Source organism: Phalacrocorax carbo, chromosome 16 (genome assembly GCF_963921805.1).
Source record: "Phalacrocorax carbo chromosome 16, bPhaCar2.1, whole genome shotgun sequence".
Lineage (NCBI taxonomy): Eukaryota > Metazoa > Chordata > Aves > Suliformes > Phalacrocoracidae > Phalacrocorax > Phalacrocorax carbo.
Genome location: NC_087528.1, coordinates 11,262,483 through 11,287,179, shown reverse-complemented (window position 1 = coordinate 11,287,179; position 24,697 = coordinate 11,262,483). Strand labels below are relative to the sequence as shown.

General features: G+C 44.0%; 1 protein-coding gene across 1 annotated transcript in view; it reads right to left on the bottom strand.

The window, feature by feature from the left end:
* LOC104044555 (protoheme IX farnesyltransferase, mitochondrial) overlaps nucleotides 1-24,697 on the bottom strand; it is a 108,594-nt gene that overhangs the window by 35,790 nt on the left and 48,107 nt on the right. The window contains exon 5 of the mRNA XM_064467269.1: nucleotides 891-961. Within this exon, the coding sequence (XP_064323339.1) occupies nucleotides 891-961 (71 nt within the window). The remainder of the gene's footprint in view (nucleotides 1-890; nucleotides 962-24,697) is intronic.

Below are 24,697 nucleotides of genomic sequence, written 5' to 3'. Positions count from 1 at the left end.
CATAATTTTGTTATAAATAATCCTTGGCACAAATCATGGAAATGCAATACTAAAATTGTTTGTTGAATCATTTATGAATCGGGCCTTCAGTTTTAGTTTGCAAATAAGTTAGAGGGTTTTGCTGATGTTCTTTTTCACTTTGCTTTTTTAGCTGGAAAACAGCCTTTGAGCAACTGAACTGATACATAATCCAGAAAATGGAGTGAATGAAGGATTTTTCCTTTTTTTAGGGAATCCTAATGCTAATACAGGGCGCTTTTTTGGAGGGGGGGGAGGGCGAGGGATTTACTGATGATAAACTGAATGATGACAAATTTTTACTCTGCTTTCGTAAGATGCCCCCATTGTAAGTTTTCACTCCAGCTTTATGCTAAGCATCTAGAAAAGAAAGACAACGTGGTGCCTTATAAAACCACTGAAAAAAAAAAAAAAGAGTTGCAGATAACTCTGCCAGGAGATTTAAATGAATGTTCGTGACCTAACAGATAAACACGACTAATAAAAACAAGGTACGCTTTTGTGTTTGTCCTTAGATGTGAGATTTTGAAGATTTGCTGTTACAAACTAATGCAGAAGTTCAGTGGAAGTTAACGGCGTGCTACCACGCTGGGCTGGCGGGCGTCACACATGAAGAAATACCCAACACGAGCGGAAATCCTGCCGTCTTGAGAAATGCAGTAATTTAGAGGGCAGCTGATTACCCCAACTCTCATGTGAAAGTTATAAACATGAAGAAATATCGAAGAACAGAGAGGTGCGTTTCTTCCTTAAAGCCTTTTGTCTGAAATTGCTATTTTTTGTCGTCTGAAGAGAGAGAAAAGCTTGGAGATAGATAAAAGCAACGTGAAGACTCATTTCTCATTAGCCGGAGCAGGTGTGCATCGCCTTACCTGATCTGTCCTCGCACCAGTGGTCTGTTTTTTGTCCTGTTCATATTTGAGTCAAACGGAACCTCAAAGAACTGTAATAAAAAAAAAAAAAAAAAAGAATCGAAATGAAAGGATGCCGAAAGCATGCCACGCGCAGAATGTGCTGTCTGCATCTGCAGGTGCTTTAATCTCGATTTTTGAAGGTTGAGAAATACACCGAAAATGGCAAACTCCTTTTACGGAGCTTTGATACTCTGCATTAATGCTTTTGGCATCCCCTTAGAAAGAAAATCACCTGGAGGACAAAAATAGTTTGCGCAAATCCCCAAAAGTTAATCATTTGAAGTAAAGTTTGATTCCAAGTTCTGCTCTCGACCGGTTTGACACAGCTTTTATGCAGACACAATTATATATACACAGACACACAGCCCTGCCCCCGGTTTTATATTAATACAAACAGCCTTTGCAAATGTTGCGCTTCTGGTGTTTAAAAGACAAACGCAAAGTTTTTTTTTCAAGATCATCTAACTTCTGAGAACCTACAACCCACCCCAGAATCAATCAACTCTTGTAAAACGCTACTGAAACTGCACTCAGCATCTCGTTCTAGCAGCAGGGAATGAACACACCATATGGTGTTATTTAATGTCACAACCCAATCTGACTTTAAACACCGCCTATGGGAAAATTCAGGCGGCACTGTCTTCCCGCTAGGAACTCCTGCAGGCTTTTGTACGATCCCTTTTACAACGAATGTTACTGGAAGAGCTGAACGCACTTTGCCAACCAGCAAATTGTAAAGCCATTCAGTTTTACGTGAGCAAAATAATAATAAAAATAATAAGCATAAACTCATTTTGAAAAAGAGCAGTATGTATTTGTAGAATGAATATTTGCTACTGATGTTACGCCTGAGGTTTCGGGGTAGGATCCCAATTCTGGCGAACATGTAGGAAAAGTACCATAACAAATTATAACGTCAACAACCAGAGTGACAGCAAGCTCAGCATAGTCAAACTGCAGGCAGATTTAGGGTGACTGTATGAGAAACGACTGTATGATAAAATCTGTGTTATTCCAGCGAGATGATGCAACCTTTCACACAACAGAAGACAAAATTCACAAACATCTTCGCTGTGACAGTGCCACGTTATGGCCTTGCTGCTTAACGGGGCTGCAGTCGCAGGGGAACGCCAGCCGACAGGGACGTCGGGGGCAGCAGGGACCCCACCAGAGCCCCACAGGCACACACCAGGGGACAGACGCTTCGTTCACAGGCACGCAGAGGTTACAGGAACCACCCTTCCCATCTATTACTTCGAAGTAACGACTATATAACGATTTGTGAACCTCTGCTGTCGCTCCCATGTATTGCAAGTGCAGTGGGGATCGGATACCCATGGATCATCCTACCTAACACAGCCTACGATATTCTCTGCTCATGGTGACATTTTTAACCTCAGGTGGAATCATCTTCCCATCAGTTTTAACCGCCCCCAGGAACGATGGTACAAGGAAATCCTGGACGCATACGAGTGAGAGCGAGTGCGTGCACGTGCTCAAGCCCACACGCTAAAGTTACCCTGCTTCAACAAAACTTGCTCACGGCATGCTCTAAAGCCAAGAAATTTGGCAGCGGGCATCATCTTCGTGTTTTGTTATGCCTGTGAAACCGTCCAAACGTGGGAAAGAATGAAACTCAGGTGGGTGGCAGGGGAAGAGAGGGGAGAAGGTCAAGGAAGAAGCAGCAGCAGCGCCAGCAAGGGGGCACTGGCTGGGGGACCCCAAACCTGCCAGCCAGCAGCTGTGAAACCCCCTGGAAAAGTGGCTGCCTCGTCCACCTCTAGAGGCTGGTCAACTCGGATTAGTGGGTAATTACTGTCATAAACTCAGCTGAAGCCTGTGCTGAATATTAGAGTCCTCAGTTTGTCCACGATGGACCCAAAAACTACCATGGCTCTGCACGGGAGGAATCCTGCATTTCTCAGTTTGCGTTAAAGGCAGCAGGTTAAACGCTCAAGAGTTGAGAAATACCAAAGCGTGGGAATCGCAATCTTTAACACAGCTCTTAATGGCTACTTCACATCCAATTCACTAAGATTTCTCGCCGCCACGCGTGCGGTGGAGCTGGCTGGGGCTGCGCAGCCTTCAGATGGGTCGCCCTCGGTAAGCCTCCACCCGGAGTAGTTGGATGGACCACCCGAGCCACCAATTCCCACCAACTCTCAAAGCCTTCCAACTGTATTATTGGGATTCCCGAGGCAAACTCGGGCTGCTCAGCCAAGTGTTACTCACGCGGAAGAGGGGACTTCAGGAAGAAAGAGGGTTCCTTATACATCTTTCACTTTGTCAGAGCATTCCGGTACAGCACTAGCCAACTCATTCATTTTTAGACAGGCAGCTAACAGGTTATTTCTCATCCTCTGTTTGTTATGCCTGATCTGCAGTGGCAACGGTCACTCGCAGCTACAGCGAAGCTGGTGTAGACCCCGGTTTAGAAGAAGAGCAGAGAGGAGCCGACGGGGCAGCCACAAGCCCCAAGACACGGAGCCCCGGCAGCTCGTGTCAGAGGGCCAGGTCGGATCCGCACGGCTGCAACGCTTCACAGAGGGCCTCCATAGGAAACCACAGCGAGTACCTTCGGAGAAGGGAAGGCGCCCCGTTCGGATCCGAAACCAGTGATTGCTTCTGACAGCTCAGCGTTTTGCTAATGGTTTGTTTCACTGTTATGTTTCAGAGACAATTATGTTAAATGAAGAAAAAATGTCATTTGACATCAGACTGGTAGAGCTGGTGAGCTTCACACCAGCAGTGTGTTGACACTGAAACAACAGAGAGATACAAGGGAAAAGCCTATACAGCTAAAGTGTTTTCTCCTGAAAATATTTTGAGCCACGCTCAGTTTTGCTTTGTTTTTGAATACACAAGTTTCCCTTTATTTCTGTTTGCAAAGTCTGCCTGCCGCGAGCTTGCTTCCAGTTTATACCTGTGCATGTGAGGAGATTTGGGCTCATCTGAGAGCACTTACGCTTACAGATAAAGGTATTCTGTGTGCAAAGGATAAAATCAAAATAACGCACTGGTTTTAAACTCAGTGTGTCTCAAACATAAAATGACTGAAATGAAGAACAACTGGACACTCAGCACTGTTGAAAGAATTTAAACTTACGCAGTTGAGTTATCAGTATAACCTGACAATACCAAAATCAGGTTACAAAATATTTCCATATATTTAATATTGTAGTTAAGCCCGGAATAGAATATGAATTTTGAGCAAGAAACTTCTCTGCCGAGTTAAGTAGTCAAAAAACATCAGTCGCTGTTGTGTACAGACACGGCTGCTCCTGAAATCAAGATTACTGCATGACTTAAGTCTGAAGTTTTTCGCTTTTTTAAATCTGACAAACTGAATAATCTGTTACTGTCAACTGTACGCATGAAACTACATATCCGATTGAACCACAGTTAAGAAAAATCCTTTTATTTGCAATGCCCCAGATTCCTTCGCTGAGCTAGTTGCTATTACATGTCAGCAAGATGCCATTTATCAAACTTTTCCCATTTTGCTCCCAGATGTTCTGAAAAATTCTCTCTCCACTTGGAATTATTTTCCCCTGATATTCTAGGAAAAAAAAGGAAAAAAATGCATCTCAAATATCATTCCACAGGAATGAAAGACTGAACTCAAACATACTATTTCATGCCAGGCCAGCACAGCACAGCCTGTTTTAGCCAAGAGTAAATTCACTAAGATGAATCCTGAAGAAATAAAACTTTAGAAGCACTCAGGAGGCTTTTTCCTCAGGAAGTCTGAATGCATCAGCTCGGCTGGACAAGGCAGAATGCTATCTGCCCTAGGTATGTGGGAAGCCAGCCATCAAAAGGACATCTACAACACCGAAACGTCCCTGAGTGACAAAACTTGGCAATGGCTTTCAAGACCCCAGCCTAAATTTTAATCAGTATGCATGAGCATTTAAAACACGATGATGGAAAAAAATAAATCAGGCTAGCTAGTACTTTGTGGTTTATTTCTCTGGCAGGCTCATCAGACTCTTTGTGGAGATCTCATCTAGCTAATAGACAGTAATTATATCTTGAACATCTAACAATTCTTAGATTAGCTGTCACATTACTGCTTATAGCTATTTACACTCGTAGGGTTTTTTTCCTTCAGTTTCTTCATATTGGTTTCCACTTTGTTTTTAAGTGAAACGTTAAAGATTGCTTAATTTCTTCAAGCTACCTCCTGGAAACAGCAGTCAGCGCAGAGGGTAGCTAATCATTCAGACTTCCTAGGGGACACGTAGGTTAATAATTTTATTTGGACTGAGCCAAGATTCCCGTCGCATCACCTTGCAGATGGCGTTACACTACGCTGGCGCTTTGAGGACGTACAGGACTCCCTCTTGCTCTTTCCGTATCATCAGTTAAACACCGACACCACCTATTAAGTTTTCAAAGACAGCGGCCTGACTATTTGCAGTTAACTAAGTCAGCGGAGCGGATGGAAAGCCCTGAGCACATGCTGCGTTTGCCACCCGTGGTCATTCCTGCGGGAGAGATTTTAACTGCTGAATTATGACAGTTCAATGCCTTCACTCCTGTTCACACGAACATGCAAATAGAGTCCATTAAGAGGAAAAACACGTCATATAGTTTATCAAACGGATCACCCACACTCAGGCTAGTAAACGTCTCTTGTATACTGCTTTGGATTTGGAGCGTAGCAAGCACCAGCCTGGCCCCCGTCCAGGGCCAGCTCTAATCTGTGACACATGGTGGAAACAGCAGCGGCTGAAACAGGCAACTGGTGTTCCGTGTATTGACATAACATTTTACTCTAATGCTAAACACATATTTACATCAGAACCGATAATCCCATGAGCCTAACGACAGAGCAGAACCCTGCTATTAAAAGACAATTTAATTTAAGGCAACTCGGAGGTCTTCCCATCGCAAAACCATCCCTGCGTCTCAGCAGGCTTCCATGTGCTCTCCGGCAGCAGAACTGCCCTCTGGATGTATTTCTTTCTCTCCGAAGACTCCCTGAAGGGCAGCTCAGGTGAACCTATGGCACTAATGAGAGAATGAGAAGATGAGGCTGTTGCCAAAGAGCCGTCACCTCCTCCTGCACCGAAGTGCTGCCGGTCTCCAAAATCCTGTGCCTTGCTCCGCACCAGGGAGGTGGGGACGAGCCTTGCGGATGGGCGCAGCTGGTGGCCGAAGCCTCTGCTCAGCTAAAATCTCTTGCTACAGACCCATGCAAACATGTTTAACACAATACAAATAATGACCAGTATGACCGGACTCCCCACTTGAGCACTTCACCGAATGTCTACAGCCAGGGGTGACACTGGGCTGTCTTGCAAATAGTGGTCTTGCTGAATTAGATGCTCCTGGGGTTCTCTGATCTCCCCTGTGCTACACTAAGCTCTGATTCTCCTTGGCCTTCTTCAGTATTGCCAAAGAGCAAGCAGTTAACCAGAAACATCATTGAAACACGCACTGGAACCAAAAAAGGCGCATCAGTCGGGGAGGAGTGGGTGGACCAAAACCCGGCGGAGAGCGCGGTGGCAGAGCGGGGCCTGGATACCTGTAAAATAAACCTGAGGTTTCCTGGGAAGGTGACACCCAGAAAGCCATTCCCCACAGCTGGCCATGCGGCCTCCAAATTCATCAGGTTTTAGCACCAGCCTTTCACATAAAGTCTCCCAATTTTCTCACGTGCTCGAAGGGAAGTTGCTATAAGCAGCACTGGAAACACATCAGACCACGAAGAGTTGACTTCCTTCCTCAGAGACTGCTCCTCCCTTCCGTATTACTTAATTATTTCTACTCCTCATGTTTTCAGTGATTTATCTTACATTGTGATAAAGTAATACATAATTACATAAAAGGAGAAGAAAAACATAACATATAATTTATGGTAAATAAGATCAAAGCCAAGATTATTATTATAGGTTTTCTTCTGGTTTCCTTTCAATCACTTTTATATGAAACCAACAAAGAATAATTAAAGTATATTACAAAGGTCTTTTTATTCAATTGTACACAGATGTGACTATAAAAAAAAAGGCAAAGGGAAGGATTTTCAAAAGCACTCATGTACTGATCTAACACTATTCTCACTGAAGTCAACGGCAGCTCGACTTCAATGAGAGCAGAGACAGACCGACACTGAGTGATTCTGAAAATCCCACCCTAATTGTACAAACAAGGGAAGGCTTTAGAGATTGCTGGCTTGGAGATTGTATATTTGAGAATCATAAAGGGCACGCAGCACCTGTTTGTCTTCAAGATATGAAAATAAAGCAAGGCAAATATTTTAAGGATTAGAAATGGCTTTTTTTTCTTTTTTTTTTTTTAAGGCAGTATCTGAAACCCCTCTGGCTCTGCAGTTCCCGGTCTAGCTATAGATCTGCTTTAATATTTTCCATTTCAAAGAGGATTCTAATTAAAAATGAGATTGATGCAAGCCCGAACAATGTTACTTACAGATAGAGAAGGGCAGCTAAGCCCCGAACTGTCATGTCCCAGCAAACCCAAGAAGGGTCCGCTAGGTAAAGCAGCTGCCACAGTTTCATTTCTTATTTTTTTAACAAGTCTTCCACAAAAGACACACTCTTCTTACTAGGCAGTGTTTAGAAGCCCATTGCTGTGTACGGAGAAGAGAACAGGAGGTAACTGCAAAGATGTTGATACCTGTCACTTTGGAAACGTATTTGCAAGGACGGAGAACGCAGAGACTTCAATTAGCAGCGATCTGTCCCCTCAGATTAACGACCTGCCATGTGGGCTCTGCTTTTCGGCGCTCAGGAGATGACATGTTGCTATCTCCTTGCCCACTTACAAGTGTGTGACTTTCTAGGGATTCCCAGAAACATCCGCTGTCCCCAAAACAGAGATTTTTATTTTAGGCTTTTCATCACCCGTGGTGTTTAAGCGCACTTAGCTGGCAGCAGTGCCCAGAGCCCTCGGCACGCTGCCCTGTGTTTGTTTTCAGCTCATCCAAACCCTTTTCGTGGGTCTGACCAACAAAACAAGCGGTCACTAAACACTTGCAGCTTAGCGGCCTCTTCATCAGCACTTTGGCCAGACAACATCCTTCGGCGATATCAGAAGTACCACGACAAGGACCTTGAAAAGCGCCTGACCGTGTTAACACTCAGCAGCGTCAAAGCGACAAGGTCCAAATACCAGAGTGCCTCGTTCCGGCTGCTCCCTCCGCGGGTCCCGCCACGACGGTGAGGATGACGGACGCGTCCTGAAACACGAGGCCTGTAACTGCTGAGGCACAGCTGGAGGAACCGCTGGCGCTGCAGGTGTGGGTGCGCTTGTGGCAGTCGCCTGGGTGAAAGCAGCGAGGGTGGAAGGAAAGACCCTGCTACGCCCGGGTATGTCCGAGCATGCTGCAGTACGCAACGAACTAATGAAGTAGGAGAAGATAATTAAGGACTACACAAGGTCTTCAGCTATATGAATAACTTCAAATGAAATAATGGGGCATTTGCACCAAAATTACTTTATCTACTTTACCCCACGCACAATTCTTTTTCTTGTCTTCATCTTTGAAACAAGTTTGCTAGCAGCAATGCATGAAAAAAAACCAACAAACTGGTTCCATCTCATTTTTTTCAATGCACACGATGGCCAAGACTTGAAATGGGAGAAAAAAATAGAAATCTCCTCTTTTGGTAAACAGGAAACAGGCTGGCTGACCGCTGATGAGCCCTGCTTTTCCCACTGAAATGGTATTTTGCTAAGAAGATACTGTAACAAAAAAGAAATAATAATAAAAATAAAGCCAGGCCCTTATTTAATAAGCTGTTCAATCTTGAAAACTGCTGACATCGAGAGCCACCTAAAATAGCATATTCCCAAGGCCTCACAGAGGTCAGCGACAGCTTCAGGGGAAATGCAAGCTGGATACCGCAGACGGGCTTTCACCTTACGTGATCCACCTTGGAGAAACAGCTTCCATGGGAAGAAATCCTGGCTTCTGGCCAGCTGCCAAAGACTTCTAATAATATTAAATATTTACCATCACCAAGTCCTTTTTATTTATTACACAATTAATGCATCCACGGACAAGCGCTCCCTACACCAAGCCTCCCTCCCTCCAGCCCCACGCAGAGGAGGGCACCATGTTACCACTTGCCCATCAACACGTTTGGGCTCCTTGAAGTGAAAAGAGCAATTTCCAATGCAGAGACATCCTGCAGTGAATGCCTCCCCAGCCTCTTCTTTTGGACATGGACTTTGTCACTGTTTGGCTCTTCATCTTAAAACAAAAAGTGCTAAAAAATGTGTGTCGGGTCTGAGCCCCCAGTTAGATAAACACCCCCTGCCCTTCCCTTGTGCTGACCCAACTGCACCCACAGAACGACCTGATCTGGCCAAAAATATAACTAGTTTCCTCTGGATCTTTTCATTTTTTGATCTGTGTCACTGGGTCAGGTCACCCTGGACACGAGAGCCGGAGAGGGAAAGGCCGAAGCTGTGACTCAGCTCCCACCGCTGAGCTGGTGCATCACGTACCCCAAGACAGACGCAGCAACACAACGGTGTGTCCCCCATTTAGGGGTTAGACCGCTCTCTCCATCCAGGCTCATGGAGACAAGGCAACACGGCAACACTCATCTCTCAGCATCGTGTTGCCCTGGAATAATAATGGAAAACTTAAGCTACCCACGCACACTTCAGCGGCTGGACTCTGACCACCCCACATCCGTCACCTCCCCGTGCAGGATTTTTGCAGGTTTTTGATGATGGATTGTAAGCAGAACTCAGATGCAGAGACACATACTTTCTGCTCTTCAGGAACTATTTTATTTCTACATAGTTGAGGGACAATTATTAGAGTTGCAGAAAAATACCACCTTTATGCCTACCAAAATACACCCTGCAAAGCCACCACTTTGCAAAGCCATTTTTATTAAGAGATTCCTTTGCGTTAAATCATATTTGTCACTATGCCAGCATGCCATGACTGCAACGTATAATTTAAAAAACAAACAAAACTTCAAATAACAATCTCTTCGCTGAAGATAGGAATTGCACAAGGTCAGTATCTGGTTTAAGTTACTGTATGTCCTAAAATACACAAGGCCAGGTCCTCTGGACACAGTGCAGCTGCCTTGAGCAATACTGGAGATAAAACCCGATACTGAAGATGGCTTAGACAAATTCCTGTGATGGAATAAAGTTGTTACTTGGGAACTCTTGGGGAAGTATTTCTGCTGCCCAATGCAAGTGCTTAAGTCAACCAGGAGACACACGTCTCCTCCAGATGGCAAGTGAGAGCAAACAGAGGCAGGAGCAGGTCTAATTGAGATGCAAAGCCTTTACTTCTCTCTAGTAACAGAGGGATGCTGAGCTCCTGGCTTCAGCTGGGGCAGTTGTAAAATAGGCAGGTAACAAGGCAGCCCTCTAGACTATCAGTATCAGCTGCTTTTCAGTCCCCTGTGTCTACTAGAGCGAGCTATAAAATCAAGCAGCCTCGCTGCTGCTCTATCCTTGCCCCGGAGATTAGAGCAAGGAAGTGGAAAGGTGAGATTTAAATCACTTCCACACATCTCCTGGCTCCAAACCATGTGCCCAGGATCCAGGTCATTTTAATCAGCTTTCTATAATTTGTCACTCAAATGATAAGAATACTAATCCAATGCAATGTGCTTCCTGCCAGGCACCCAAATATTAATCCATAAACTGTTCTCTTATATCACACGCAGAGGGATTCGCTTTAACTGCTTATGGCTGGCACGTCCTCTTAGCAGTGCTTTCTTACAAGACAGCTAAAAGTAGCAGTGTACATAAAGCAGCCAGCTTGCCTCCTCCTGGCTATGGAAAGGTTATTTATGTAGTTGCACACACATAAATTACTTAATCAAAACATCTTTTAGTTTTGGAAATAAACTAACTTTTGTACTTAAAGTTACTGGCACCTGTGAAAAAGAATTTGCTTTGGTCCATCTGTACTTGGGAAAAGAAAAATCTACAGCTCCTTCTGGCCAAAATATTTTAAAAACCCCCATGTATCCAAAACCCAAAAGAACACAAGGAACGAGGTCTGGGAAAACTCGAATACAGCCAATAAAAAGCCTAAATGTGGACAAGGGTGTAAAGTGGCATCAGCGTTTACTGACATGCCTCAGAAACACAGTACGATGACATCGCCCAACTGTCGCAGAACTGCTCCGCTGGGCTTACCCACAGCTCAACCCTCCTCACGTTAATGCAATCATTCCTCAAGAGTTAGTCCTTTAAAGTATGTAAAGAGTTGGTATCAGGAAGAGTTTCAAGTCACATTTTTACCTATGGTACATTTAGGAAATCTACCGGGTCTATAGGAGAGAATCTACAAGTATCCCCTTTACAATAAACTTTAAAAACAAGTTTTCCCTGTAGTTCAGATGTCTGAAAAGAGAGCAAGAAATCTCTGCGGGGGATTTCATGATTTACACTTTGCTGGCAAGAGAACAGCCTCGCTGCTTCTCTCCACCGTGTGCTCTCAGTGCCAAATGGAGTCTGGTTTTTTATATTCTGAAGAGCTTTAAAAGTTAAGAGATAATATCAAAGGCACCTTGATGAGTGCAATATTGTAACTTCATTTATATTACACCGGCTTTATTTTTTAAAATCTTGGCAATAAAGCGAATTAGGAGAAACCACTCTTCTCTCGCCCATCTGTACAGAGCTTACCAGAAAGCTGTCGATATCCTAATAATATATATTCTTTTTAATTTCACAGACCGCAAAGCAAAGCCACATCTCTGCCAAGGAATGTCATAGTTAGAAAACCTACCAGAAGTCTACAGCTAAAGGCAAAGACACACTTCTGTGAACGGTGGGTTTCAACCAAGGGTCCTCAGGCTGCACAGAAGCGGTTTGTTGAAGACTACCGAGCCAAGCGAGCTGTATACGCGATGCGGCAGGCCGCGTCTGTGACATTTTCAGGGCGATCTCTCCGCCTTCTAAGCTATCGCAGCTCCGCTGCTCAAAAGACGTAGAAGAGTTGCTCAAAAACTGCATGAAGCTTCTGGTCAAGCCTAAGGATTTTACCCATAGTAAGTTACTTTTGGTAAGGGATCTCTCTTCACAAAAACGCGATCATAAGCAGAATGCGTAGATCTGCCACACGCAGTAACAAGGTACAATACAGGAACAGCTATCCAAGGTATATTTAATCACTTAGCACCAGCTCCGCAGGTAAAGTCAGGCAACCGCCTACTTTCTTTCTTTTTTAAAAGCCTAATGCACAAACTGGGACAATTAACCGAGGATGGCCATCGTTATCTGCCAAGGGCTGGCTGACAAGCCTATACACTGACAAGGCGAGTTACAAAGACACCTCAAACCAAGAATTAGGTCTCACCTTTCCTTCCCCTTCATTACGAATGAAAGTGAAGCAAGAGACTCACGATGACCCGTTAGAAAGCACAAACACCCAAACCTGTTGCAGGGGCATCACATCATCCATCTTTCTAAAGCTGTCAAGAAATGTTTGTCATTCCAGTACTGCTTGCATCTCCCAAACGCTAAGATAACACGCCCATCAATCTCAGCTGGAGTTAAAAGAGGAGTTGAAAAATAAATAGTTCTGAGTCATGTTACTAAGAGGGATTCCACACACTATTAATTTTAGCTTGGAAACCAATTAAAACACCAAATCAGCATTGCTCCCCCCTCCCCTTTAAAGGTATAATGACCTAGTCGCTTGCGTAAATTTATTTATTTTGTGATAGTGACCCTTTCAAATGCTTTAGGAGCTTAAATAACAATAATTTTAATCCTGCTTCTGGCAACAGGAAAATTTTTGTCACAAGGAGGTCAAAAGATTTGGACAAAGATATAGATTCTATTTTAGAAGGCCATAAAATAAAAGAACAAGAAACGTAATGACATATAAGCAAAACTTGTCCTAAGCACTGCCTGAGCACCAACATGATGGAATAAACTGGTGCTTTCCACTCAAAACCTGGGGCAGCCTTCGTCCCCTTCAACCGAACTATGGCTTCTTGCTCACGAGTGCCACCAGCTACGGCAGCACTTCTCCATGTCAAATAATCGAGCGATGCGAGCGTGCAAAACTGCGCAATCCCGCTACAAGAAGGTTGTCGAAGCACGAACTCAGTGCCCACCCGAGGGGCTCAACGCTCCCGCCCGCCTCCTGGGGCGCATGCAATGGGTACTGCCTCCACCTAGCACTGAACCTGCAGGAGCTTTTTAATATTGACATGGAAATGCCGCTCTTGTCAGATTTGTCTTCCAGGTGCCTCAAATGTCACCTTTGTTTGCTCGGTGCTAGTCCAATATGAAGCTTTCTGAGTACCTATGGGGGGGAAAAAAATAAATAATCAACGCTGCTCCTCAGTGCCCTGATTTCCCCCGGGTGCCAGTATCCATCTGAGAGCTTTTGGGGGACTATTTCACACTCTTTTCTGTCTGGATCCGGATGCTTTGACTAAACAGTTCTCACTAAAGCTGGAGAGTTGGGACTAGTTTTTTATTCAATCACAAGGAAAAAAAAAAGGAAAAAAATAAAATCATCTGGATTCAAGAGGAGAGTTGACTGAGGGTCTTCGCACAGGGGTTAAAGCCAGACTCTGCGTCGTGGGAGTTTTTGGGTTCGCCTTCCATGGAACTAAACGATTCTATGATTCTAAACCCAGAATGATGAAAAGACTTTCTGTGATCACACAAGTACATTATAGTATCTAGTTCTGGATCAAAAACTGTATTTAGGAAAGCAGGAATATATGCATGAGGAGACAAAAGATCGGATGTCTGGCATCAAGGTCCTGCCAATTAGATCAGGTTTTTATTGCTGGCAAGAACATGATAAAACAAAGAATTTCTTTCGCTTCTCCCAGAGCCCAGATCAGTATATGATGCTGCCTGCCCAGCTTATCTATGGACAAGCATAAAAAACTTTAAAAAATGAAAAAAAAAAAAGCCACCCTCTCAAGAAAAGACTGTAAAATCAAATCAGTTGCTCTCATGGAAATTCTTGAAGTAATAATAAAAAAACCCAACACTATGAACTAGAACTAAAATGAACATCGTCGTATTTCTACAACAAAAAAAAAATCTGCTGAAACATCTACTTTTGGGCCAGATTTCAAATTCTGCAGCGAGGAAAGCCTGTGTATGTACCTGAGAAACACTAACTTTGCAATTCCAAAAACAAGCTTGCAACAAAAAGTTCTTATTGCAAAACAAAAGTACCCATTAAAAGACACTCCTGATGAAAAAAAAAACAACCTGCTTTAAAATTCACATCCTACTAAAATTCAGATGAATTTCCCTAGGTAGGCAAGTCCTTAAATGTATACCTCCATTTAATTACGCTGCAGTTCCTGTGTAGACAAGTCCCAAGATGCTATTACATGATAATCATTAAACATGAAGTGGTGAAATGAATTGCAACATTTAGTAATGCTTCTTATGAACTAAGATTTATAGAGGAAGCATGAAATAAAACTAAAGCAGCACACGGTTACTGTGTGTGCATGTTGTACTGGAAAAAAAAGAAGACAGATATGAAGATAGCGATTGAAAATTATGAATAGCTGGGCACAGGCACCCTACCAAAGCTTCTGCTGCAGAAGGTAATGCTCAGCCCACCTACTTAATTAATCTATGTAATAGGAGTATTAAAATCAGAATGAAATCTAATTACCTTTTACAAGTCATTTAAACACTGAACACATCATGAAAATAATTGACAGAATTGTGCTATTTAGTAAATACAATTTTCTGCTTCGCTCTATGCTTTAGCACTTGTTCAAACCGAGTGGTGGAAGGTTGAAAAGTTGAGTTGTAACTCGCAGTTTCACAATTTAAAAAAACAAAAAATCCAGTTCTGAAAAACAATTATCTGCCCATGGCTGCAGAACTTATGCAAATACAAAATACCTCACATTGTGGTCCCAGGGAAAGACCGAGAAAAAAGGAAAAAAGGAGAAAAAAAGACTAAAAGAACTGCAACCAGGCAAAAGAAACTCTGAACGCAAGTGCCTTGTTCCAGCGAAACACAGCTGGGTTTCCAACTCCTTCACACACCTTGACAGTTTCTCTCCCAACATCCACTCATACAAATAAAGGTTTAACTACACTTTCTACACTAAAACGTACACAAAACAGGTTCGGAAGAGTGCCCATAGAGTTTATAAGCCCTTCATTTACACACAGGCATATGCATTTACTGTATAAATATTTATAGTTTGGCAGCTCGCTCTCCCAATCTGCATGGGTTTTCTCTGTTGGGTTTCAGCAGCGATACTTCCTCTGAATTTCCACATTTCCAGATGCTTTGCTCATGCAGCCTTGATGGAGAACAGTTGTGCCTATTAGCAGACAAGCTGCTGACAACTAAGCCGAGCTTCTAAAAGCTGGCAGAGAGATAATCTGGCACCGAGATCTGATAAATTTAAAGAGAAGAGGCACGGTGGCCTGCAAACACTGAGAAGCCAGAGAAAAACCTAGTCAAGCCCTGAGCCTTTCCTTAGGATGCTTCTCATCTCATTCCAGAGTACTTCAGTTAAATCAAGGGGGAAAAAAAATCTCGTCTTAGTCAACCGTCCTGTTGCCCAGCGCCACTCAGCTCCTAACAGACACAGCCTTCCATTTAAAAAGGACAGAAAATGTTGCTCCACGAAGTTAGAGCCTCTTAAAGAAATACTGTTTACAAACATATTTAATAGAGTTTTATTTTAAATGTGTTGTTTCTCCCACTTAATTGTTTAAAATACGATGAAGAAAAAAAAACCCTCTTATTTTATTCTGCCTTTCCTTCCCACAAGTAAGAAGCAGAGCATAATCTCCTTCATTTTATAAAAGATGTTTTTTGGGTTGGTTTTTTTTTTTGGGGGGGGGGAGAAGGGCAAATGCCTCTGGGAACGCAGGAGATGTTTACTGCAAATATTCACACCTCCTGTGAAACTCTCTGAACACCGGTATTCCAGCCATCGCCAAGCAGCGGGGCCCAAGGACGCCAGCAGAACAAGTCAAACCCATACGGCCCAGCACGGTAACCAACGCGCCTCCACCTCAGCCCCTCGGTTTTCCATCTCCTGCCTGGCTCGGCTTTGCACGCCGTGCACAGCACACGGCGAATCATGTGCAGAAATGCCCCAGCCAGGGCCTTGCCTTCACGTCCAGGGGGGATAAAAAACCCAAACTGACCCCACTGTGCACCCACACCTTATGTTTTCTTAATGTCACGGTCATCTATTTCTAAGGTAACGGCAGAGATTACAGGGGCCTTCAGTCTGATCTCAGTCTAAACTTGCTGGGGCAGGTCAGTGCGCCCGGCACAGGCACACCGAGAGCTCGTCCTGGTCTGGCCCCAGCGAGGACAAGTTCAGGCAACATCGTGCTTAGTCTATCCCAGCAGTAATGTCATCGCGACTTCCCGAAGGATGAGCCGTACCACTGCTTCCCAGCGCTGTGCCAGACCAGACAGCGATTCTACTCAGACAGTGATTTCGCTTTAGACAGCACTGGAATTCTTCCAGGGTAGATAAAATCTGAATCTTTCCATGCAAAGAAGTAAAATACTCATCAAAAATATAAGACCTCATTTATATTCTTATACTCCTCCTCAGGCATTCAGTTTTGGCCACTGTTGAGAGACAGAGTTCCTTTGTTTTGACCCCGAATGACTTTCCCAATGCATCTTACAGGTGAAGGGGATTCCCTCCCTCTCCTGCTGCTGCCCTCCCACCCGCTCCTTAATTAAAGCTGCTAAGGTCTAACAGAAACCACGTTACAGATTAGAACCGGACTGCGATGCATGAAAAATGAGGTTGTGGATAGGTTTGGGAAAACAGACTGTGTGCAATTATTTTCGTGTTTATTTAGAAGCTTTACATTGTTTTAGAATAGATCGCAAGGAGGCTCATTGCAGTTTAACAATAAAGAAAAGCAAAAAAGCACAAGGAAGCATATTCTTCGCTTCTGAACCGCCACCGGGGACTGGGCATCTGTTTAGGAATGCAACTAATTAAAAAAATCTTTTATAAAGTAACACGGCCAATGGAAACCCTGTGTAACCAGCATCATCCCAGTTCAAAGGATCGACAGGGCCAGGACCAGCACCCGTGCTTTCACTGCGAGCACAGGAGCTGCCCTCTCCCAGACACCAAGGCACTAAGAGCCAAGCTGCCTCCACCGTCCGGTTCACCCAAATACCTTTTCCATGAACGCATCAAACAGGCATTTATCAGCTGCAAGAGGAATCCGCAGACCTAAGGGGTTTTATGTAGGAGTTTTTCCCTTCATAAAGAGTCCCGAAACTTTTAGTCCAGAAGGTCTTAGATTATCACGCTACAGCCAGACCAGTACAAAGCATCCTTGACGTCTAGACCAAATGAAGAGATTAGCAGGTCTGCTCCAGTGCCGATTACACCAGACTCATACTATTTTTCCAGCGGATGCTTTCATAATTAAATATCAAATAACAGGAGGCACTTAAACATTTATGTCACCCTCACCTATGAAAATAATAAAAAGTTTATTTGCGCTGAGAACTATAAAGTATTAAAAATCATTCTATGGCTGTAACGGCAACCTGTCAAGCTGTAAAGAGAAATCTAGGTTTTCACGAAGAGGGTCCCTTGGGAACGCTGTGTATCAGCAAAGCAGAACAGCAATCGCATTATGCCTGTAACTAATACGGACAAAGCGGAATGAGTAATAAAAGCCGACAAAAACCAACTTTCACTCTGGTTAGCGATCGCAGAGTAATAGGCTTCAATTGCAATTTAAAATCAGATGGCACCAAGCAGCAGCCGCTGCGCCTGCCGAGGGGGCACCAGGGCTACCTGCAGGGATGGATTTCTGCTCTGGGGTCTGAGGTTCCCCGACTGTAGTACTTGTGCTGACCTGGAAGAAGGGCCAACCCCGTAACACAACCCTGAGCACGATGAGAAAGGGCCTCAAGGGCAGGGTCTCCAGTCTCTCGATTTTTTTTATAAAGTTAACAGAGTTGGTCCAGACAGGTCTGTCGCCTCTTTGGGATGAAGAAAGGGGACAGATCTGAGCTGGTCTGAATAGCCGTTGTTCTGCATAATGCATCTATATCACATTTTATGTTCTGACAGGGCCATTCACAGGAAAAAAACTCAAAACACAAGAACTCCAAAGGGAATGAGTATTTATTAGCGAAATAAACAGACAAATAATGGATCTATTAAACAACATTCATAGTTTCTTGGTAATTTCATCACGATACAAGACAACAGGACTGGCTTTTATGGTGATTTTTTGGTTTAAACAGCTGGGTGTAAACCTTGAGCAAGTTACTCAACCCTCCTGCTGAAGAGAGTTCTCCCTTGCTAAATGAAGCCGAAGGGGCTGCGCTGGCTCTGATTCACAGGCGACCATGTCATGTGAAAGGGATTACCATTTCGTAAGTTGCTAAAAATTTACGATCACTGGAAACCTTCATCTAATTTCCAGCTTAAATTTACGCATAGCTAATTTATGCCCAGTAGTTCTTCTGCCAATGCTGCCCTACAGCCTAAGCGGGTCCTTCTCCTCCCTGGTACTTACCCCTCGATGTATTTATAGAGCCATCATATCCACATCAGCCTTTGTCCTGCCCGGCCACGCAAGCCAAGCTCTTTCAGCCACCTCCCGTAAGCCTGGCTCCTCACTCCCTCCCACATCCCAGCAAGTCCTTTTCAGCACCTGTTCCCATTCGAATTAATTTTTCTTGCATATGGGAGACCAGAGCGGTGCACAGCTTTCCAGATGACTATCTGCTAAGGGCATTAATAGTCCCCTACCTCCTTGGAAATGCCTTGCTTGAGAGAGTCAAGCCCACATTCGCCTTTTGCACACTACTGCACAGTCATGCTTTAGGAAAAGTAGATTTGGTTTTTTTCTTTTGCTGTTCTTGCTGCCTGAGAAGCCTCCAGGCTTGATCCAAGAGGAGATAATACTCTGAACTAGAAAGCAAAAAACCTGACTCTTAACCTAGGTCAGGTATTAATAGCCCACAGAGCGATCCCAAAGAAGTCACTTCATGTTCCTTTTCTTCGTTCCCACAGCTGCCTATTTAAAACCAGAACTCACTGAGGACAAGAATCGCCTCAACCTAAATTAACCCAGCACCCCACAAGGATCCTGCCCGTGGCTGGAAAAGTCTTCATGCCTCCCAGGTTGGAAAGTTTCACAAAATAGTCTAAGTCTGGATTATTTTACTGGTTTGTCATCGTTTGGAAAGACACATACATAAATGCATACACATACAAGTGTGTGTAAGATGGGGCGGTAATAGTAAATAAGAGGACAGCTGCTAATGGCGTACTGAATCATGGCGAAATCTGAAGGCATTTCCAGGAACTTGCAAGTTTTCTATTATTTTTGTGAATGTTCCCATAATCGTCCATTACTGAGCGATCTTTGGGGAGACTGCAACGGGTGTGAAGTTTACTGAAAATGAGAAGAAAAGCTGGATTCGGGGAGCCATAAATTTACTGGGCAATTTGCAACGTCTGCTGTAAAACCAGCACGGATGGGGACGGCACTGGTTAGAATTACTCTGGGCTCCCAGCATGCTGTCCTCGCAATAAAAATGAAATTGTGAACAGAAGACGAATCTTCTTGGCTATTTTTCAGAAGTTTTTATAAATTATAGAAATTGACAGTCAGGGTTAGGAGTCCTCATAAGGAAATATGTTAAATCTAAAAAAACCCAGCCCTCAGCACTAGGAAAAAAAATCCTCTAAGAGTATACTCAGGCGAGGAAACCAGTCCCCCCAGACTTGTCACAGGGCACATGAGATCTAAGCATCGTTATTAATATACCATCAAGCTTATCAGAGACAAACTATATACTACCGACCAATATCCAGGCAGGGATTTAACGTCTCCTAGCAGAGTGCACTGCTTGTCCAGGCTTCGACTTATGCACACATGAAAATATACCAAAATTCAGACAACTGCGACTCAACCTAGGTTCCCGCCAAATGCAGCCACTAACATTTCTAATTAAAAATATAGTGGTGTAAGATGTATAATTATATTAAGCAGAGTCAGTTCTGAATTTATGAAGTTCTAAAGACTAATAATTTTTTTTTTCCATTTCAAGCAAATTAAAAAAAAAAAACTATGCTGGGTGGCAATAGCCAGGACAGAGCCGTGGTGCTGCCTAAGTGTTTGCTGGCACTTGCACCGGCACCTGAGGATGAGTCCTCCCGAGGATCCACGCTGGGAAAACCCTGCCCGTTCACAGGGCTAGGCAGGAGGACCTCCAATGGCACACTAAACACAGAACATGTGCTAAAATATCTTTTATATTATGATTGGAGCAAAAAAAATATATCCTGTGTGATACTGAAGCAATGCTGAACTGCTTCAGCTCTAACAGCAGGTTCAAATACTCGGCTCGGATGCATCGGAGGAGATGACAAATTAATATGTGGGACTAGAGAAAGGCGTCAGCAGCTCTGCTCGGGCTCCGGCAGCGCAATGCCAGGCACCTTCTGTACTCAGCCTGACCCGGACACACGCAAGGTGCCTTTGCAGTGGCAAAATAAAACTTCTCAGGCTGGCAGTAATGCTGAGGGAGAAGCTTCAAAAGAAATCTCAATGCAGAAAGTTTTACTCGAGCTCAGGAAATGGCCGATCCTGGTCCTTCTCACTTATCACTGCCACAAACCCCACATTTCACAGTCACGCTGTTGCACTGCCCCAATACGGTGCCTTTGTGAAAGGCCTGTTTTATTTTAAAATACGCTTTGGATTCAAGTTCTCTGCCTCAATAACGCATTTGCCTGAATTACTGCTAACAACAAAGAAACAAAAAGTTATCCAGCTACCCACCACTTGCCTTTATGGCTCATCTCATCCCAAGTATTTGTAAGCAAACCAGGCACGCTCATTCACAGCTATTAATTTAAATGCCCGTAGGAAAGAAAAGCCTGGCAAGAAAATAACGCTGAGTGTCTGCTGTGGAAATAACTGCAGTAAAGTTAGCGGACATACCGATAGGTATCACCGATAGGATAACCCAAGTACAGCAACCAAAAGCTTAGCCACCCTATTTATGGTAAAAGGTTAAGAATTAATTACACTGGGGATGATAGTTCAGTGGTTTGAGCATCAGCTCAGAAATAACTGGACTTGTTGGGAAGTCAGTGGTTGAATTCCAGCAGGGCCAGTTTAAGCCGTTCATCCCGGTGAGGCAGACAAGCTGGGCTCCAGGAGGGTTGCTGCCTGCGGGTCTTCTGGGCTACTATTTAAAAACCTAAATCTTACATAGGAGCGTTATGGGACCATGCAACAATTTCCCCTAAATAGAGGCTATTATGTGCAGCACATAAGCCCCGTCCCTCGGGGCTGCAGTGACAGTGTCAGTGTGCGAGGACGCACCACTCACACCCCGTTAATTCGCGTGACCTGAATGTGCAGCTCCCCATCCTATGGGGAAAATGCATTAATATTGTTAGTGGTCTGGATACTTCATATTTTAATTGCAAAACACAGTGGCCAACTTCTGCCTATTCTTTAACCCAATTGAAAACAAAAGGATTTTTCTGAACTGGGTCTTCCTGGCTGATACGTGACCATCGCCTACGTCGGCTGCTATGCAAAATTTCACCCTTTTTCTCAAGGCATATAACAACATGACAACCATTCCACTGTGAATATTAGCAGTGCTTTAAGGAAATTATTTTTATTCCTCATTATACAGAAGATTACCTGAGAGGTGGTTGTTATTATTATTAATGGCAATTAGCATCAGACAGCAATTTATAATTTCCAAACCCAGATACAAATGTTAGCAAAATATTTGCCAGTAGAAAGGCATATGTTATTCCCATTGCATGGGAAACAAATTATAGAATTCAAGTGATTTGTGTCTTTACAAGTGAATTGGGAAGCTTATAGAAGACTGATCATGCAAATAGTACATCGGGGATAGTTTCAGTAGACTACAAATTATTCTGAGACTGACTCACTCTCAAACAAAATATTCTCACCCTGAACACTCTTACAGGCAGACTTTACTATAAAGCAAGAAAAGCTTAAGAAACCACTCAGAAGAAAACACTAATAAAATTTTATAAAGAAAAAATAACTTGTAAAACCATCATGATTAAGAATTATATTTGGACTCTGGGCTGAGAACTCAGCTGATGTAAGTCTATCCTAATGCCATTTAATTGAGTTATATAGATGTAAGCCGCAAAAGAATCCGCTCCTGAGCCTACCAGGAAAACAATCTCTGCTCGCATTCTCTGCAAATGTTGGTCACTATAAATATACAATAAACACGCAAGGATGCGCCACACACACGGGGTTTTGGATAGAATGTTATGTACTCAGACATCTTTAAAACGCATATATAATGCTCGGACCAAAGGATGTATCCTTATATTATGGGAAACCAAACTTGCCCGTGTGAGTCGCATATCTAACCCCCACGTGTGGCCAAGATTAGAGGACAGGAGGTCCAGGCTTTGGGAACGTTTTAGAGGTGGAAGAAAACAGGGATCCCCACATCTCTGCAAGAAGCTAGGCTGGGGGTGAAGGTGCACCCCAAAACACCACCAGCGCTGGCCAAGCAGGCCTGTATGGGCTCACCCTCTTTGCTAGGAAGCTTGGGCTCTCCGGTATCGCCAGCACCAGACCCATGGAGGAGCCACCATGGGCTCCAGATGCACCCCATCATCCCAGACTGATGCAGTATGGCAGCGCCAGCTTCATCTAGCACCTTCTCCTGTGCTTTTCTCTCCTACGCCAGAAAGCAATAGGTTACTGGGGAGGTAGGGGAAGGGGTTATTTTAATATTAACCTATCATAATACTTCCAATAAGCGACAGCTTAAACAACACTCTTCCGACAGAAGCAAAACATCTGAAATTTTGTCTCCTTGAATCGCTAGTGAAAAGCTGAATTTCAGAGTACAGAAGAGTAAGAAACCTACCAATTGAATAATAAGAAGAAAGCGTGTACCAAGGGATTTCTCAGCAGAAGAATGATATACTAGACAAAAATAAAAGGATATACCATATGTTGAGTAATAAAATTGGCAAACCTAGTAAGGTTCAAATACTGCTATTATACACATCTGGGCAAAATGGGGGGGGAGGAAAAAAAATCATTAAGCAATCTGAGAACTCCCAAACAAAGAAACTGTAAAATTCTGAACTGTAAAGCAAAGGAAACACACTTAATCCCTCAGGAGTTTAAGTATGTATTTCAACTGGGTTATACCATCCCTCATAAGGACATGGAAGCACACAAAAACCTAGAGACACAATATAGCCACTGTGAGCCTGCCGGCAGAAAGCCAACTGGCTGCAGTACCCAACAGCCCTGGCACCTGTTGGGTTTATCATCGGCAAATGCATTACCTCCTTGGGGCACACAGGGAAGAAAAATACTCTACGAAGTGCCCATTTTCCAGCAAAAGTGCACGATTGTGTACTGCGAGTACTTTAAACAAGGATTTCCAGCTGCAAAACAAGCCTCCCTCAATGCTGAAGTAGTCGGGACTTTTGTGCGTTGCAAAGCAATGTGCAGAAAAACATAACCAGGCAGCAAATAATATAATCCTGCCCTCATGAAACTCTGTTTCATCTATAACCGCAGATGTAACCTCTTATCCGGCCTCCCCTGAGGCTAATTTATTTATGAATGTTCCTATTAAAAATAGGACTACTCGCATAGTAGCTTACTTTCCAGCGTGAACGGGGACGGCAGGATAAATGCAGTTTAATGAATAAACGTCTTGTGACAAGACATCTCTTTTTATGGGTTCCCGTAGTCCGAGTGCACCCCGCCAGACCGAAACGGCCGCGCTCTCCTCCGTGCTCCTGGGCCGCCCCGACAGCAGACCCTTTCACCCAGGCACGGCGGTGGGTGTTTTGAGGTGGCTTTTTTTTTGTTGTTTTGCTTTTTTCCAATGCAATTAAAAGTCCCGTGGCTATACCAGAAGTTTAGAAGGAAACTGCACACAGGTAGCCAGCCGCCTTTGGGTTACAACATAAAAAATAATATATATCCCCAATACTACATTAATACAAATTGCCTTTTTTTTTTTTTTAATTTATTTTTTGACAGAGTGGTTTATAAGCTAATCTCATGACTCTTGGCAATATGGAAAAGTTTGTTACAGGCATCACTCTACTTGTTCTTAAAAGGGGGGAGGAGGCGGCAGCTTTGCCCTACCAGGGTAGCAAACGGCACACAAAGAGGATCAGGATGTGGGGGAAGTCTTACAGCTCACTTGAAATTGCCCATTGAAAGAAGGGGGTCTGAGGGGATCAGGGAGAGATGGGGGAAAGGAGGGGTATGGCTGTCCAACGGGACTAGGGAAACTTTCCAGAACATAAAGGATGGCAGGCAATAAATAATAAAAAAGCAAACTGCGCAAGCACGATGTAAAAGGACACAGAAAGAAGGCTTTGAACAATAGCAGGGCGCGAGGGGAGGAGGCGAAACAGAGATGCATTCGAATGCCGAAGGCACGGAAGGGAAAATCTCTGCCATGCTTTTCATCCCTACGAACAGTGACTTCTGTTCAGGGCTTCTGGAAAAGCACGTGGTGGATTTGGAAAAGTCTCCAGCCATGGAGAAAGACCATGATGGAAGATCTTCATTTAGGGGATGACCTGGCAAGATCCTGACAGCTTTCAGCAGCTGTACTCGGAGTCCAAACCGCCCGCCTGCCGCTCCGCCGACGGCTGCGATCGCCCTCGCTCCCCTGCCTGTCATTCTCAGCCCATATCAAATGAAAGAGAGATGGGGCAACCTTGGCAGCCTGCGTGATAGACGGGCAGGAGTGGGACCACAGGAGGAGCTGCTGA